This window comes from Elgaria multicarinata, chromosome 6 (genome assembly GCF_023053635.1).
Source record: "Elgaria multicarinata webbii isolate HBS135686 ecotype San Diego chromosome 6, rElgMul1.1.pri, whole genome shotgun sequence".
Taxonomy (NCBI): Eukaryota; Metazoa; Chordata; class Lepidosauria; order Squamata; family Anguidae; genus Elgaria; species Elgaria multicarinata.
Genome location: NC_086176.1, coordinates 85,954,095 through 85,966,378, shown reverse-complemented (window position 1 = coordinate 85,966,378; position 12,284 = coordinate 85,954,095). Strand labels below are relative to the sequence as shown.

At 43.6% G+C, this 12,284-nt stretch overlaps 1 protein-coding gene across 1 annotated transcript in view; it reads left to right on the top strand.

Annotated features, from left to right (window-relative positions):
* Positions 1 to 560: 560 nt before the first annotated feature.
* Positions 561 to 12,284, top strand: part of ARSB (arylsulfatase B) — a 90,611-nt gene continuing 78,887 nt past the window's right edge. The window contains exons 1-2 of the mRNA XM_063128777.1: positions 561 to 842; positions 11,707 to 11,893. Coding sequence (XP_062984847.1) covers positions 561 to 842; positions 11,707 to 11,893 — 469 coding nt within the window. The remainder of the gene's footprint in view (positions 843 to 11,706; positions 11,894 to 12,284) is intronic.

Genomic DNA, 12,284 nt, shown 5'->3' with positions numbered 1-12,284 from the left:
AGGGAGAGCAGGTGAGACGGCAGAGGAGGAGCAGCCTCCTCTAGCTCAGCTGCACGTTCACAGTAGACCCAGTGCTCACCAGTGACAGGACTAGTTGCAGCTGGTGCTTGAAACCATCACTCACTTCCCCGCTTTAGTGGGCCTGCAAGCAGCAGCTGTCCTGGGCCCTTTGGCTCTGAAGGAGGAGCTGTTGCTATGCTCAGCAAAGGACGGGCTGGGGGTGGCAGAGCAAGGCCGCCACCCCGCGCCCAAACCTCCCAGAGGCCGCTGCATGTTCGCAGCACTCGCGCCGAGACCCCACCACCTGGGTGCTATGCAGCCCACTCCAGTCCCTCAGAGCAGTGGTTTACTTCACGCGGGCTGGGTCGGCGGCCTTCTGGATCCTGCTTCCTTTCCCTTGCGGGTCGGAGCTGGAGGCGGCGCTCTTTGGCACTCCGGGGTGGGCGGCCCCTTCGCCTTTGGAGGCGGGGTTGCCCGGCTGCAGGGCGGTCCCTTCTCCTTCCTTCCCGGCAGGGCGGCCACTAGTTCCTGCCTGCGATAGACGTCTGGCGAGGGCAGCGATGCTCGAGCGCCCGGAGCTCGGGCAGTTGGCGGCGGCGCGGCTGCTGCTTCTACTGCTGTGTTGGCTGCGCGCGTGCCTGGGCGCTGTGCCTCCAGGGTCGCCGCACTTGGTGCTGGTGTTGGCCGACGACCTGGGCTGGAACGACGTGGGCTGGCATGGCTCGCAGATCCGCACCCCGAACCTGGACGCGCTGGGGGCGAGCGGCGTGCGCCTGGAGCGCTACTACACGCAGCCCTTGTGCACCCCGTCCCGTAGCCAGCTGCTCACCGGCCGGTACCAGGTAGGAGAGCGAGCGGATGCCTTGGCGAGCTGCGGAAGGGAGGCGCGTTGAACTTGTCGAAGGGAGGCGTATAGAGTATACTGGGGATGAAGCCCTTACCTCGGTCTGGGCTCGTCTTTCTCCCACTCCCTTCACTGCGGGCTGTGCCGTTGTGTCCGCCCGGAGGTTTTGCTTTTGAACAAACGGCAGCTAAGATTTGCGGAGTATCTGTTTTGATAAGGAGCTAAACTTGAGCGTGGGAGACGTTGAACTCCACCTCCTTGTGACCCATTTTAAACCTCAAAGCTGTTTTATGCCGGACGACTATCTTCTCACTTGCAAACTATGACAGTCTTTGCGTGGGTTCAATGATTCCCGTGTTTAGCCTGCATGACAACCTAAGATTCAAGCAATTTCTTAAACGAAGAATTGTTTTTCTTCTGAAGGGAGTTTTGGAACTGTATTTCTGGGCGAAGTATTTTCTAATTGTACGAACATCTCTGCCTATTGTTCTAAAAGTTATTCCTTCTTAACCCCTGGTCATCATATGCCCTGTCGATATGACCTGAGTGAATTAAAAATACCTTAAACCAAGTTATAAACATGTGTGAGGAATCGTACTCTCGTCCAATGTAAACTTGCAATCGGAATGGATAATTATCTGGTTTGGAGGGACCTCTAGCGGCCTTTAGAACTCTATTACAAAAGAATGGCAGGATTTTGTTATTTTTAAAACTTTTCTAATTTGCTGCTGAAAATAATGTGTTACTGGAAACACTGAGTATTGTTTATTTTTACAAGTTAGCAAGACCCTTAGTAAAGTTTAGTAATTCCACCTCTAGTCAAGATGGGGAAACAAAGCCATAAAACCCTTTACAGCTTGTATATCATGTTCTTGAATGAAATATTTTAACAGTAGAACCCAGGGAGGAATCAGCTAACAAGTGCTTTCAACTAATGTCTCTTATGTAACTGACTTTCTGTTGGTGGGTGCATATTCTGCACAAGATTGTGAACTAATTTTCCCAACTAATTTCCATTTCCCAGTGGAAATATAGCACTGGGCTAGGATTTGGGACAAGTGGTGGAGGAACCAAAATAAATCCTCCAGCTAGTGGTGTTTCTTTTAGCATTTAAGAAAGCTATTCTGGCAGGCCTATCCAGTGGGGTTTTAGGATGTTTTTAAGACGTTTTTAGGGTGTTTTAATAATGTATACTATGTTTTTAATTCAATTTTTATGTATTTTATACTTATTGTTGTTCCCCACCTCGATCCAAATGGAGAGTTGGGGAAGAATAATAATAATTATTATTATTATTATTATTATTATTATTATTATTATTATTATTTTGCAACAGGTGGTGTAGAGGAACCAAGGCTCACAGGGTCAAAGTGCTGGGACTTTTTGATTAGCAGGGGCAATGGTGTCATCTGCCAAACCACTCAGGCTTCCCTGTTCCCTCTGAGCTTAGTTGCAATTCTCACCGTAACTAAGGAGAGGGTGGGATGGATTTTCTCAGCAACAATATATTGTTGTGAGCTATCCCTATTGTAATACAAAGAATTCTGGGGTGGCTTGGGCTTGAACAGTAGCTGATTGGAAATAAGAGCTTTTCTCTTCTGAGTGCTGAGAAAGTTTTCAGTACACAGCACAGAAAAACTTTTATCAGCTGCTGATCACAGGTAAGGCCTTTACTCTGCCAGCAGTAGAGGCAGGGCCTGGGGAAGGTGCTGGTGGGCTGGATGAGGAGCGCACTCAGGCTGTACCTGGCCCCTGGGTCAGAGGTTCCCCATACCTCTTGTAGAGTAAGAAATTAATACGACATAAGCTTTTATGGACCCAATAGATTTCAATAGATGCATCTATGTACATTCATCAGATGAACATAGTTGCCACTATGTCATTTTTTTTTTACAGGGCCCATATTCATTCATTCATTTATTTATTTCATTTCTATACCGCCCAATAGCCAAAGCTGTTTGGGCGGTTCACAAAAATCAAGGTTTTTCAAGGTTATGTAAATGTTTTTTTGGCAGGGCCTATGCAGTTATTTTGCAATTGCAAAGCAGGTGTAGGTAGCAGGTACAGTAACAGGTAACCATTAATTTGGGAGGTGGTTAAAATAGTAGCCCTGCAACATGCATTGTTCATGGCTGCAGTTTCCACTGCAGATAACATTAATTACATGACACCAAACCATGGAATTAACTGTGGCCCACAGATAATGATATGTTTTTTAAATGTCATAGAATCATAGAATAGCAGAGTTGGAAGGGGCCTACAAGGCCATCGAGTCCAACCCCCTGCTCAATGCAGGAATCCACCCTAAAGCATCCCTGACAGATGATTGTCCAGCTGCCTCTTGAATGCCTCTAGTGTGGGAGAGCCCACAACCTCCCTAGGTAACTGACTCCATTGTCGTACTACTCTAACAGTCAGGAATTTTTTCCTGATGTCCAGCTGGAATCTGGCTTCCTTTAACTTGAGCCCGTTATTCTGTATCCTGCACTCTGGGAGGATCGAGAAGAGATCCTGGCCCTCCTCTGTGTGACAACCTTTTAAGTATTTGAAGAGTGCTCTCATGTCTCCCTTCAATCTTCTCTTCTCCAGGCTAAACATGCCCGGTTGTTTCAGTCTCTCTTCATAGGGCTTTGTTTCCAGACCCCTGATCATCCTCGTTGCCCTCCTCTGAACACGCTCCAGCTTGTCTGCGTCCTTCTTGAATTGTGGAGCCCAGAACTGGATGCAATACTCTAGCTGAGGCCTAACCAGGGCCGAATAGAGAGGAACCAGTACCTCATGTGATTTGGAAGCTATACTTCTATTAATGCAGCCAAAAATAGCATTTGCCTTTCTTGCAGCCATATCGCACTGCTGTTTCATATTCAGCTCGCGATCTACAACAATTCCAAGATCCTTCTCGTTTGTAGTATTGCTGAGCCAAGTATCACCCATCTTGTAACTGTGCATTTGGTTTCTATTTCCTAAATGTAGAACTTGGCATTTATCCCTATTAAATTTCATTCTGTTGTTTTCAGCCCAGCACTCCAGCCTATCAAGATCACTTTGAAGTTTGTTTCTGTCTTCCAGGGTATTAGCTATCCCACCCAATTTTGTGTCATTTGCAAATTTGATCAGCGTTCCCTGCACCTCCTCGTCCAAATCATTAATAAAAATGTTGAAGAGCACTGGGCCCAGGACTGAGCCCTGCGGTACCCCACTCGTTGCCTCTCCCCAGTTTGAGAAGGTTCCATTGATAAGTACTCTTTGAGTCCAATTCTGTAGCCAACTGTGAATCCACCTAATAGTTGTTCCATCTAGCCCACTTTTAGCTAGTTTGTTAATCAGAATATCATGGGGCACTTTGTCAAAAGCTTTTCTGAATTCAAGATATATGACGTCCACAGCATTCCCACAGTCCACAAGGGAGGTTACCCGATCAAAAAATGAGATCCAATTAGTCTGACAAGATTTGTTCCTGATAAATCCATGTTGGCTTCTAGTAATCACTGCATTGATTTCAAGGTGTTTACAGATTGATTTCTTTATAATCTGCTCCAGAATTTTCCCAGGGATGGATGTCAGACTGACTGGTCTGTAGTTCCCAGGTTCCTCCTTTTTGCCCTTTTTGAAGATAGGGACAACGTTAGGCGCCCTCCAGTCGTCCGGCACCTCACCCGTCTTCCATGATTTTGTAAAGATAATAGACAAAGGTTCTGAGAGTTCTTCCGCTAGCTCCTTCATTACTCTAGGATGCAGCTCATTGGGCCCTGGAGATTTGAACTCATTCAAGGAAATTAAGTGTTCTTTGACCATTTGTTTATCAATCTCAAACTGCAATCCTGCCCCCTCAACTTCTGCTTCACTTTTTCTAGGGGGGTCATAGACCCGCTTTTGGGAGAAGACTGAGGCAAAGTAGGAATTGAGCACTTCAGCCTTTTCTTTGTCATCTGTAATCAATTTGCCATCCTCATTAAGCAGATGAACCACCATTTCTTTCCTCTGTCTTTTACTACTCACATATCTGAAGAAAGCCTTTTTATTGCTTTTAGTATCCCTCGCTAATCTCAGTTCATTCACAGCTTTAGCCTTTCTGACGCCATTGTTGTCCTCCACAAGAACGCTTTCTTTCCAATTCTTAAATTTGGATTTTCCCATAAAGTCAATTTTGTGTGAGTGAATGGATCTAACTTTAATTGATGTGATACTATATGCCACAACTCTCTAGCAGCCAAAATTCTGAGAGGTTTTTTATTATTCTAATATGTCAAGAAATGAGTGCCATCCATTTGGGTAGAGGTTCTAACCATAAGGATTCCAGAACTGACCAGGGTGGCAAATCTAAGCAAACGGGGGGGGGGGGGAACAAAAGTTAATACAAGCCAATAGATCGGCCCGATGGTACAAAGCAAAGTCTGGAAAACCAAACCCACCTTCTTTAATTGGAAGTTTCATCCATTTCAAGGATATTCGAGGTGAGGAAGAACCCCAGACAAATTTACGAAACAAAACAATAAGTTGTTGAAACTATTTGCCAGGTATAAGCAAATGAATCCCATGCATAACTTAGAGAATTCGAGGTATAACATTAATCTTAAGTGTGTTGCCTTTACCCCACAAACTCTACTTTGTGGAGTATTGCAGACTTGTCTCAAAAAGCCCAACACCACTGTCCCATTTTAAATACACATGCCAGAGAGCCCCAGGGTAGTTTGTGCCTGCAGCATTTTTCTAACTTTTGGCAACCAAGCAGGAAGTCAGGTAATTATGGCCGCTTCCATTTTATTTCTTTTATTTTTCTGCTAAAGTAGGGGTATTGAATGTCTCATGCATGGGCCAAATCTGGCCCACTTGGGGTCCCAGTCCAGACCTCTGGGTTCCTTTCCCCCAAACGCCAATCATTTAGTGGTTTCTCAGTTTCCCACAGTTACTTTTACCATTCTAAAAGGTTGAAATGCCTCACATAAAGCTTAATTACTAGCAGTAAGAGCTTTAAGCTAAAATATGCTACTATTACAGGTATTTTTGGCCCCCTTTTTTATCCCCTTTTGCCTTCAGCCCGGCCCACTACAGGAATGAGGCATTTGTGAGCCTCTCTGAAATTGAATTCAACCCTTGGGTTGAAAAAGGTTCAACACCTCTGCCCCCCCCTTCTGCCCACCACCATTGTCATCATTACCTGTGCTTCCTTGATAGTATAGCCTTCCAGTCCCCTCCTCTGCCATTTTCATAGTATCACCTTTCCCTCCTTATTTGGCAAACACTAATTCCTCCGCTCTTCATCTCCTCTATTTTTGGTAGCTAGGCCTGTTAGAAGTAGTCTAGTTGTGCTAGGAGATGGATGTAATAATCAAGCCATTTTTCTCTTTTGTAATGAAAGTGCATGTGTGTGTTTTTGAGAACAGAAATCTGCAAAAATAAAGTCTGTGCTGTTGCTGTGCGTCTTCATTCACACAGACATGACTACTGGGTATACGTGTGTAACTACCAACGCAGGTCTTAGGAGAGGGCTTCAACCTGAGGTGTGGTGCACATACAGCAAACTTAAAATGCTATGATTTTATCAAATGGGGAAATTATATCAAGCACTAATTCTACGCCAAAAAATATTAACTTTATTTTTACAGCTTTTTATTCTCAAAAAAACCCTCATATGCCCTGAGGAAGATGAGAAGGGAGAGCAGGACTATTCTATCAGCCCTGCTGAAGATCTCCCTCATGAAGTCTCCTCCTCCCTCAACTGTGACTACGAGCAGCCATTCCAGCAGGCTTTGCTGAGGGAGTTGAGAGAGGAAAGCAGAGCTATTTCACCAGCTCCGTGGGGGAATGAATTGCCCAGTCTCTTTCCACCTCATTCCTTTTTCCTTGTGGGGCATAGGTCTTGATAGGTTGTAAGCCTGGTCGTGTTTTACTGATTTCATACAAGTCTCTTCAGAAGCCGTTTTGGCTGAGGCACAATATAAATAAATAATTTGTCCTGAATGAAAACTCTCCAGGCCCTTAGCAAAGTTGTGGGCGGTGGGAGGAAAGGGGAAGACTCAAAGGTACTGAGGTGTTGGCCTCCATCATAAGCCACCACAAAACGAGTGTGCTAATACTATTAAAATAAATGATGTATAATATACACAGAAAGCAAATTTGTTTTCCTTTGGTAGCATAAAGCTCTGTTGCTATTTGTAGCATCACTTCAAACTCCTGCTGATTCTCCGTTTTGTCTCCAGAGTGAGATCAACTCATATTGCCTCACGCTGGCAGAAAGGGCAATATATTTATCTCCTGTATTACAAGTCAGTGGGCTCATCTACATTTGCAACCCTGTGGGGAGGGATAATCATGGAGTTTTCCACTTCTAGGATCGTCCCTCAGGGGCCACACACCAGCGAGTTGTCCCTGAGACATTTGTGCAAGACACATTTGCCCAATTGCACGGGCACGATACTGCGTGGAGGTATGATTTTGTTTTTTTAAAAAAACAATCCCAACCAACTTGGTGCTGAAAGACACTGAGTGCCATCCCAAAGATGGTGAAAATGCTCTCCCCCTCCAACTCGATGCCTACAGACTCCCCCGTACAGCTCCTTGCTCGTTTCTTGAGCCCCACTACTCATGGGGAAGACGGAGGACCTTGGGAGGGAGAGCTACACTGCCCGCAGAGCTTGAGATGGTCCCGAGACGGCGGGAAAAAAGGGACAAAAGCAATCCCAGCTATCCTGGGAGAACTGAGTACTCATCTCTGGTTCACCCTGGGATAAGCTGTGCGTCATTTAGATGCACAGGGACAACCTTGTGACCACCCCGGGATAAATGGCAGGTGTAGAAAGCCCTATGGCTGTGCTTCAGCTTCTAGGATGCAGAAAGCTACTTTGAGCTGCTGCTTTTTAAGGCCATCAGTGGATCCCCATAAATTAAAAACTCAAAAGGATGAGCACAACCCATCACTCTGACCTTTACCTCTTCTTCACCCACTCTCCCCTTCTCTCCTTCCTCTTCCAGCATTTTAATTCTTCTTCAGTTCAACTCCGTTGTTTTTGGTTTTGTTAATTTGATGTGAATTCAAAATTCACATCAAATTAACAAAAGTATTTTATAATAAAAAAAGCCAAGAAGGTGGTATTAGCCATTTCCTTCTCTGTCTTTCTTAAATGTGTGTATCTATGTGAGCATGTGTGTACATGTGCGATCATTCCCACACACAGGGCTTTTTATTTCCTGAAATAAAACGCCTCCTATGTCAATTCAGCCTGGCCATCTGTTTTCCAATCAAAAATGGAAATTGATATTTTACTGCATTGGCTACTGATACTGACCACCCCTATCAGTTGTTCACAAAACCTTATGCCAGATGCTTGCACCCTCCCTCGCAAATGACACTCTATTTCAGTTGCTAGAAGGGGCTGGCTAGAGAATCTGAGGAAAACAATTGATGGTTTTGCAACATTTAAATATTTATTTTATATAAAAATAGCCCAATGGGATATCTCTTGTTTTCCTCTCCAATTTATAGCCAAATTCAAAAATCAGTGAGCAAATGAATACTCTAGCGATCCTTATTGATATCAATTCCCTGGTATTCCTGCCTTATGATTGATCATAAATCCAGTGTCAGAACACTATAAAGAGTTGTGTGTGACCGTTTTGAAGGTTTACCTGTTAACCTACTCAGAATTAAATTAAACCAGGAGACCAAAGCACCTCTATAGTAGCTTTTATACAAAGTAAATAGGTGCAATATATATCTGACAGTCATTCTTACTTGAATGAGACACACTAAGCAATGTAAATCAATGCTCTGTTTTCTTTAGAATTTTGAATAAGTTGGCTGTTCATAAAACACAGCTCGGCTATCACAAAATGCTTGGTGGATCATCTGTAAATGAAGGCAAATAATGTGCTCTGGCTTTTTGGCAATAACAGTGAATTCTCTCTTTTACTTTATATTTCCATTTTATGTTTATGTTTGGTTTCAGTAGCTCCCTTGTTTCTTTGCTTTCTGAAGCCAGCTAGAATCCACCATTCGCATAATCTTCAAGCTCCCTGGCGCTTCTGATTATTATGTTTGGCTGGCAAAACATCACTATTTTGCTAGATGATCTAATTTTGGCTAATTATGATACATTTGGTATTCCTCATTTGAAAGCTGCCTTCCAAAATAGGTTAATGGGACCATGACTGGAAAAATGAGATACAAGTATTTGTCACTTCTGTGGTTTGTTATCCGGAAGTTGGAAACAGCTTTGCATTTAATTAAAGCTTGCAGGTTTGGATAATGACTTTGAGAAATCCTTGCAACTACGTGAGGTTAGATGTAAATTGTTTGGGATGGGGGAAGCAAACTTGATCATAGGATTCCATTTTGGGTCTTTCAGCTTTTGGAAGGTTACAAAACTTCTTCACAGACTTCCTGAGGCTCGAATGCATAATAATGATGGCCCACAGTACTTAAGTGAATGGAGAGGAGCATTTGTTTGGGCCCCAAGCCATGCAGACACCCCTACGGTTTTGTGACACCTTGCTTTCCTAATTCCATTTTTTGAGGGGTAGATTTTGAAAAAAATTGCCACCTATAGGGCCTTACTTTAAATTGGGTTGCAGTTAAGCAGTGATTTTGTAATCACTTCTACATTAGCATCGTTAGGATTAATGGCACTTCACAACAGGTCACTTAGGGTTTGTTAATCAGAAGCAATTGGAGGTTGCCTAGGTCATTAGTAACAACATAAGAAGAGCTGTGCTGGACCAGACCAAAGACCTATTTAGTTCAGCATCCTGTTCCCACAGTGGCCAACCAGATGCCTGTGGGAAGCCCACAAACAGGACACCCTTCTCCTTGTGTTGCTTAGCAAGTGGTATTTGGAGACGTATTGCCTCAGATACTGGAGGTAATATATAACCAACATGACTAGTAGTCATTGATAGCCTTCTTCTGCATGAATTTTTCCAATCCCCTTTTAGAGGAGTCAAAGTTGGTGTAATCACTACATCTTGCGGTTGGAAATTCCACAGTTTGACCAAGTACTGTGTAAAGAAGTATTTCCAATTATCTATCCTGAACTTCTCACCATTCAGCTTCATGGGATGACCCCAGGTTTTTGTATTGAGAGAGAGGGATCAAAACTCTCTATCCACTTTCTCCACACCATGCATAATTTTGTATGCCTCTATCATGTCTTCCCTTGCTCGTGGTCTTTTTGAGCTAAGAAGCCCCAGACAATGTAACTTTTTCTCCCAGGGGAGTTGCTCCAGCCCCTTGAGCTGCCCTGAAGGTTGATCATTTTGTTTCCTGAGGGTTATTTTGGGTCCCATCTTCCATTTTCTTCTGAAATATCAGGAATGGCTGCACTAACGATGGGGACTGGTATGGAGTATGCAAAAAAATTATCTTGGGTGGTGCTATATAAATAAATAATTAAAAAAATAAATAATTTGCATTTCCTCCCCCCACCCACCCCGGCCAGATTGAATGGTGACTCAGATTTGAGATAGAAGCTTGGGGTGTGAAGAGCAGGGTTCACCTCAAATAATCTGAAAGACCTCTGCTTTGATACTCTTCCAGAGATCATCTTTCATACATGACAAACATCTCCAACATGTGCTAACTCTACCTCTTTCTGAGGCACAAGGAGGAATGAACAAGGTCCAACATGCCAGAAAAACAATATTTATATCTCAATCTTATATCCCACAACAGTTAAAGCTGCAGGAGCTATACTAGAGTAACCAGGTACAAAAGAGGGCAGGGCTCCTGCAGCTTTAACTGTGGTGATGAAGAGGGAATTTCACCAGGTGCTGTATGCATACAAATGACACCTGCTGAAATTCCCTTTTCAATACAACTGTTAAAGATACAGAAGCCCTGCCCTCCTTTCCATATGGTCACTCTATGGCACTGCCAAATAAGCGCTTATCTGTTCAGGATGTTTGGGGATGGAGAGTCTTGTCTCACTGGAATTGGTCTGGGCCCCTCCAGTTAATAACTCCTATCATCCTGGGCACTGGCTATGCTGGAAAGGACCATTGGGAGTTGTAATCCAAAACATCTGGAAGGACCCAGATCGGGAAAGGGTTTGGATGATGGTTGAGTAGAACTGCAATGTTTAGCCTATAATTTGGTTAGATTAATTAAAAAAAATTGTTTGGACAGATTTTTAAATAGTTTTAATTTATATTTTTAATAGAAAAACTTATTAAAAAAAAATTCAGAAGGCAGGCACCATCTTAGAAGAGGTGTGACTCTTTCTGTCTTCTAAGATGAGGCCTGCTGTGATATTGGCATGCATGCATCATCTTAAAAACAAAAGAATGATTTTAGTTATATGCAAATTTATACAGATATGAACGATTACTTCATCAGTTAACTAAGCCGTATATCACTGAACACAGCCTGCAATCCTATACACCCTTACCTGGGAGTAAACCACACTGAATGCTGTGGAACCTGCTTCTAAGTAAACATGAATAGGATTGCACTGTTTTCTTTGATTGAGTGACAGCCCTATTTTCAGGTCATTCCAGTAATCTCCCCACCCTGCCTCATTAATTCCTAGCCACCTGCCCCATTCCATGGATAGATATCTAGATCCAACCCAAAGTGACAGAAGCAGCAGTTCTGTGTTTGGCTTCCTTTGATTTGTATTCATAGCATGGATGCCCTGCAAATGTACACTAATTATTTTAAGTGATCTTCCCCTTCCCCCAGCACCACTCACTGCTGTTTATCTTCATATGTTTCTCAGATGCAATATATCTGAAAGTTGCATTGATTGATTTTTGAAATGTTCAGACTTGCTTTCTTCTAAAGATAAATATGTTGCTGTAGATTGTGCTGTTTAAGCATCACGGCATTATGCTGTAACCAATATGTGAGGTACACTTGTTTTCATTAGATCCATACAGGTTTACAGCATCAGATAATTTGGCCATGTCAACCCAGCTGTGTCCCACTGGATGAAAAACTCCTGCCTGAGCTACTTAAAGAAGCAGGATATGCTACCCACATGGTGGGGAAGTGGCATCTAGGAATCTATAGAAAAGAATGCCTGCCAACCCGCAGAGGTTTTGATACTTACTTTGGTAAGTGACACTTACTTTACTCCGTCTTCCTCTGTTTAGGATACTGCAGCCGCCTTCTAGAATTTCAACCCTTCAAGTAGGGTTGTCCAACCTTGAGCCCGTGGGCCAAATGTGGCCCACCTGGATTCTCAATCCGGCCCTCCAGGGTTCCCCAGATGGCCTTGTACCCTTCTCATGACCATGGATCGTTTGGTCCCCATTCTAAAAGTTTGAAATGGCTGTCCTAAGACATAATTGTTGGTCAAAATTGTTGCTCAAAATTAATGTATGCTGGTATTTTGGCCCCGCCCCCTTTGATTTTGGCCCTGCTCACCACTGGAATATGGCCCCTGAGAGCTTCTGCAAAATTGAATTTAGTCTCTGCTAAAAGAGGTGCATCACCTCTGCTCTA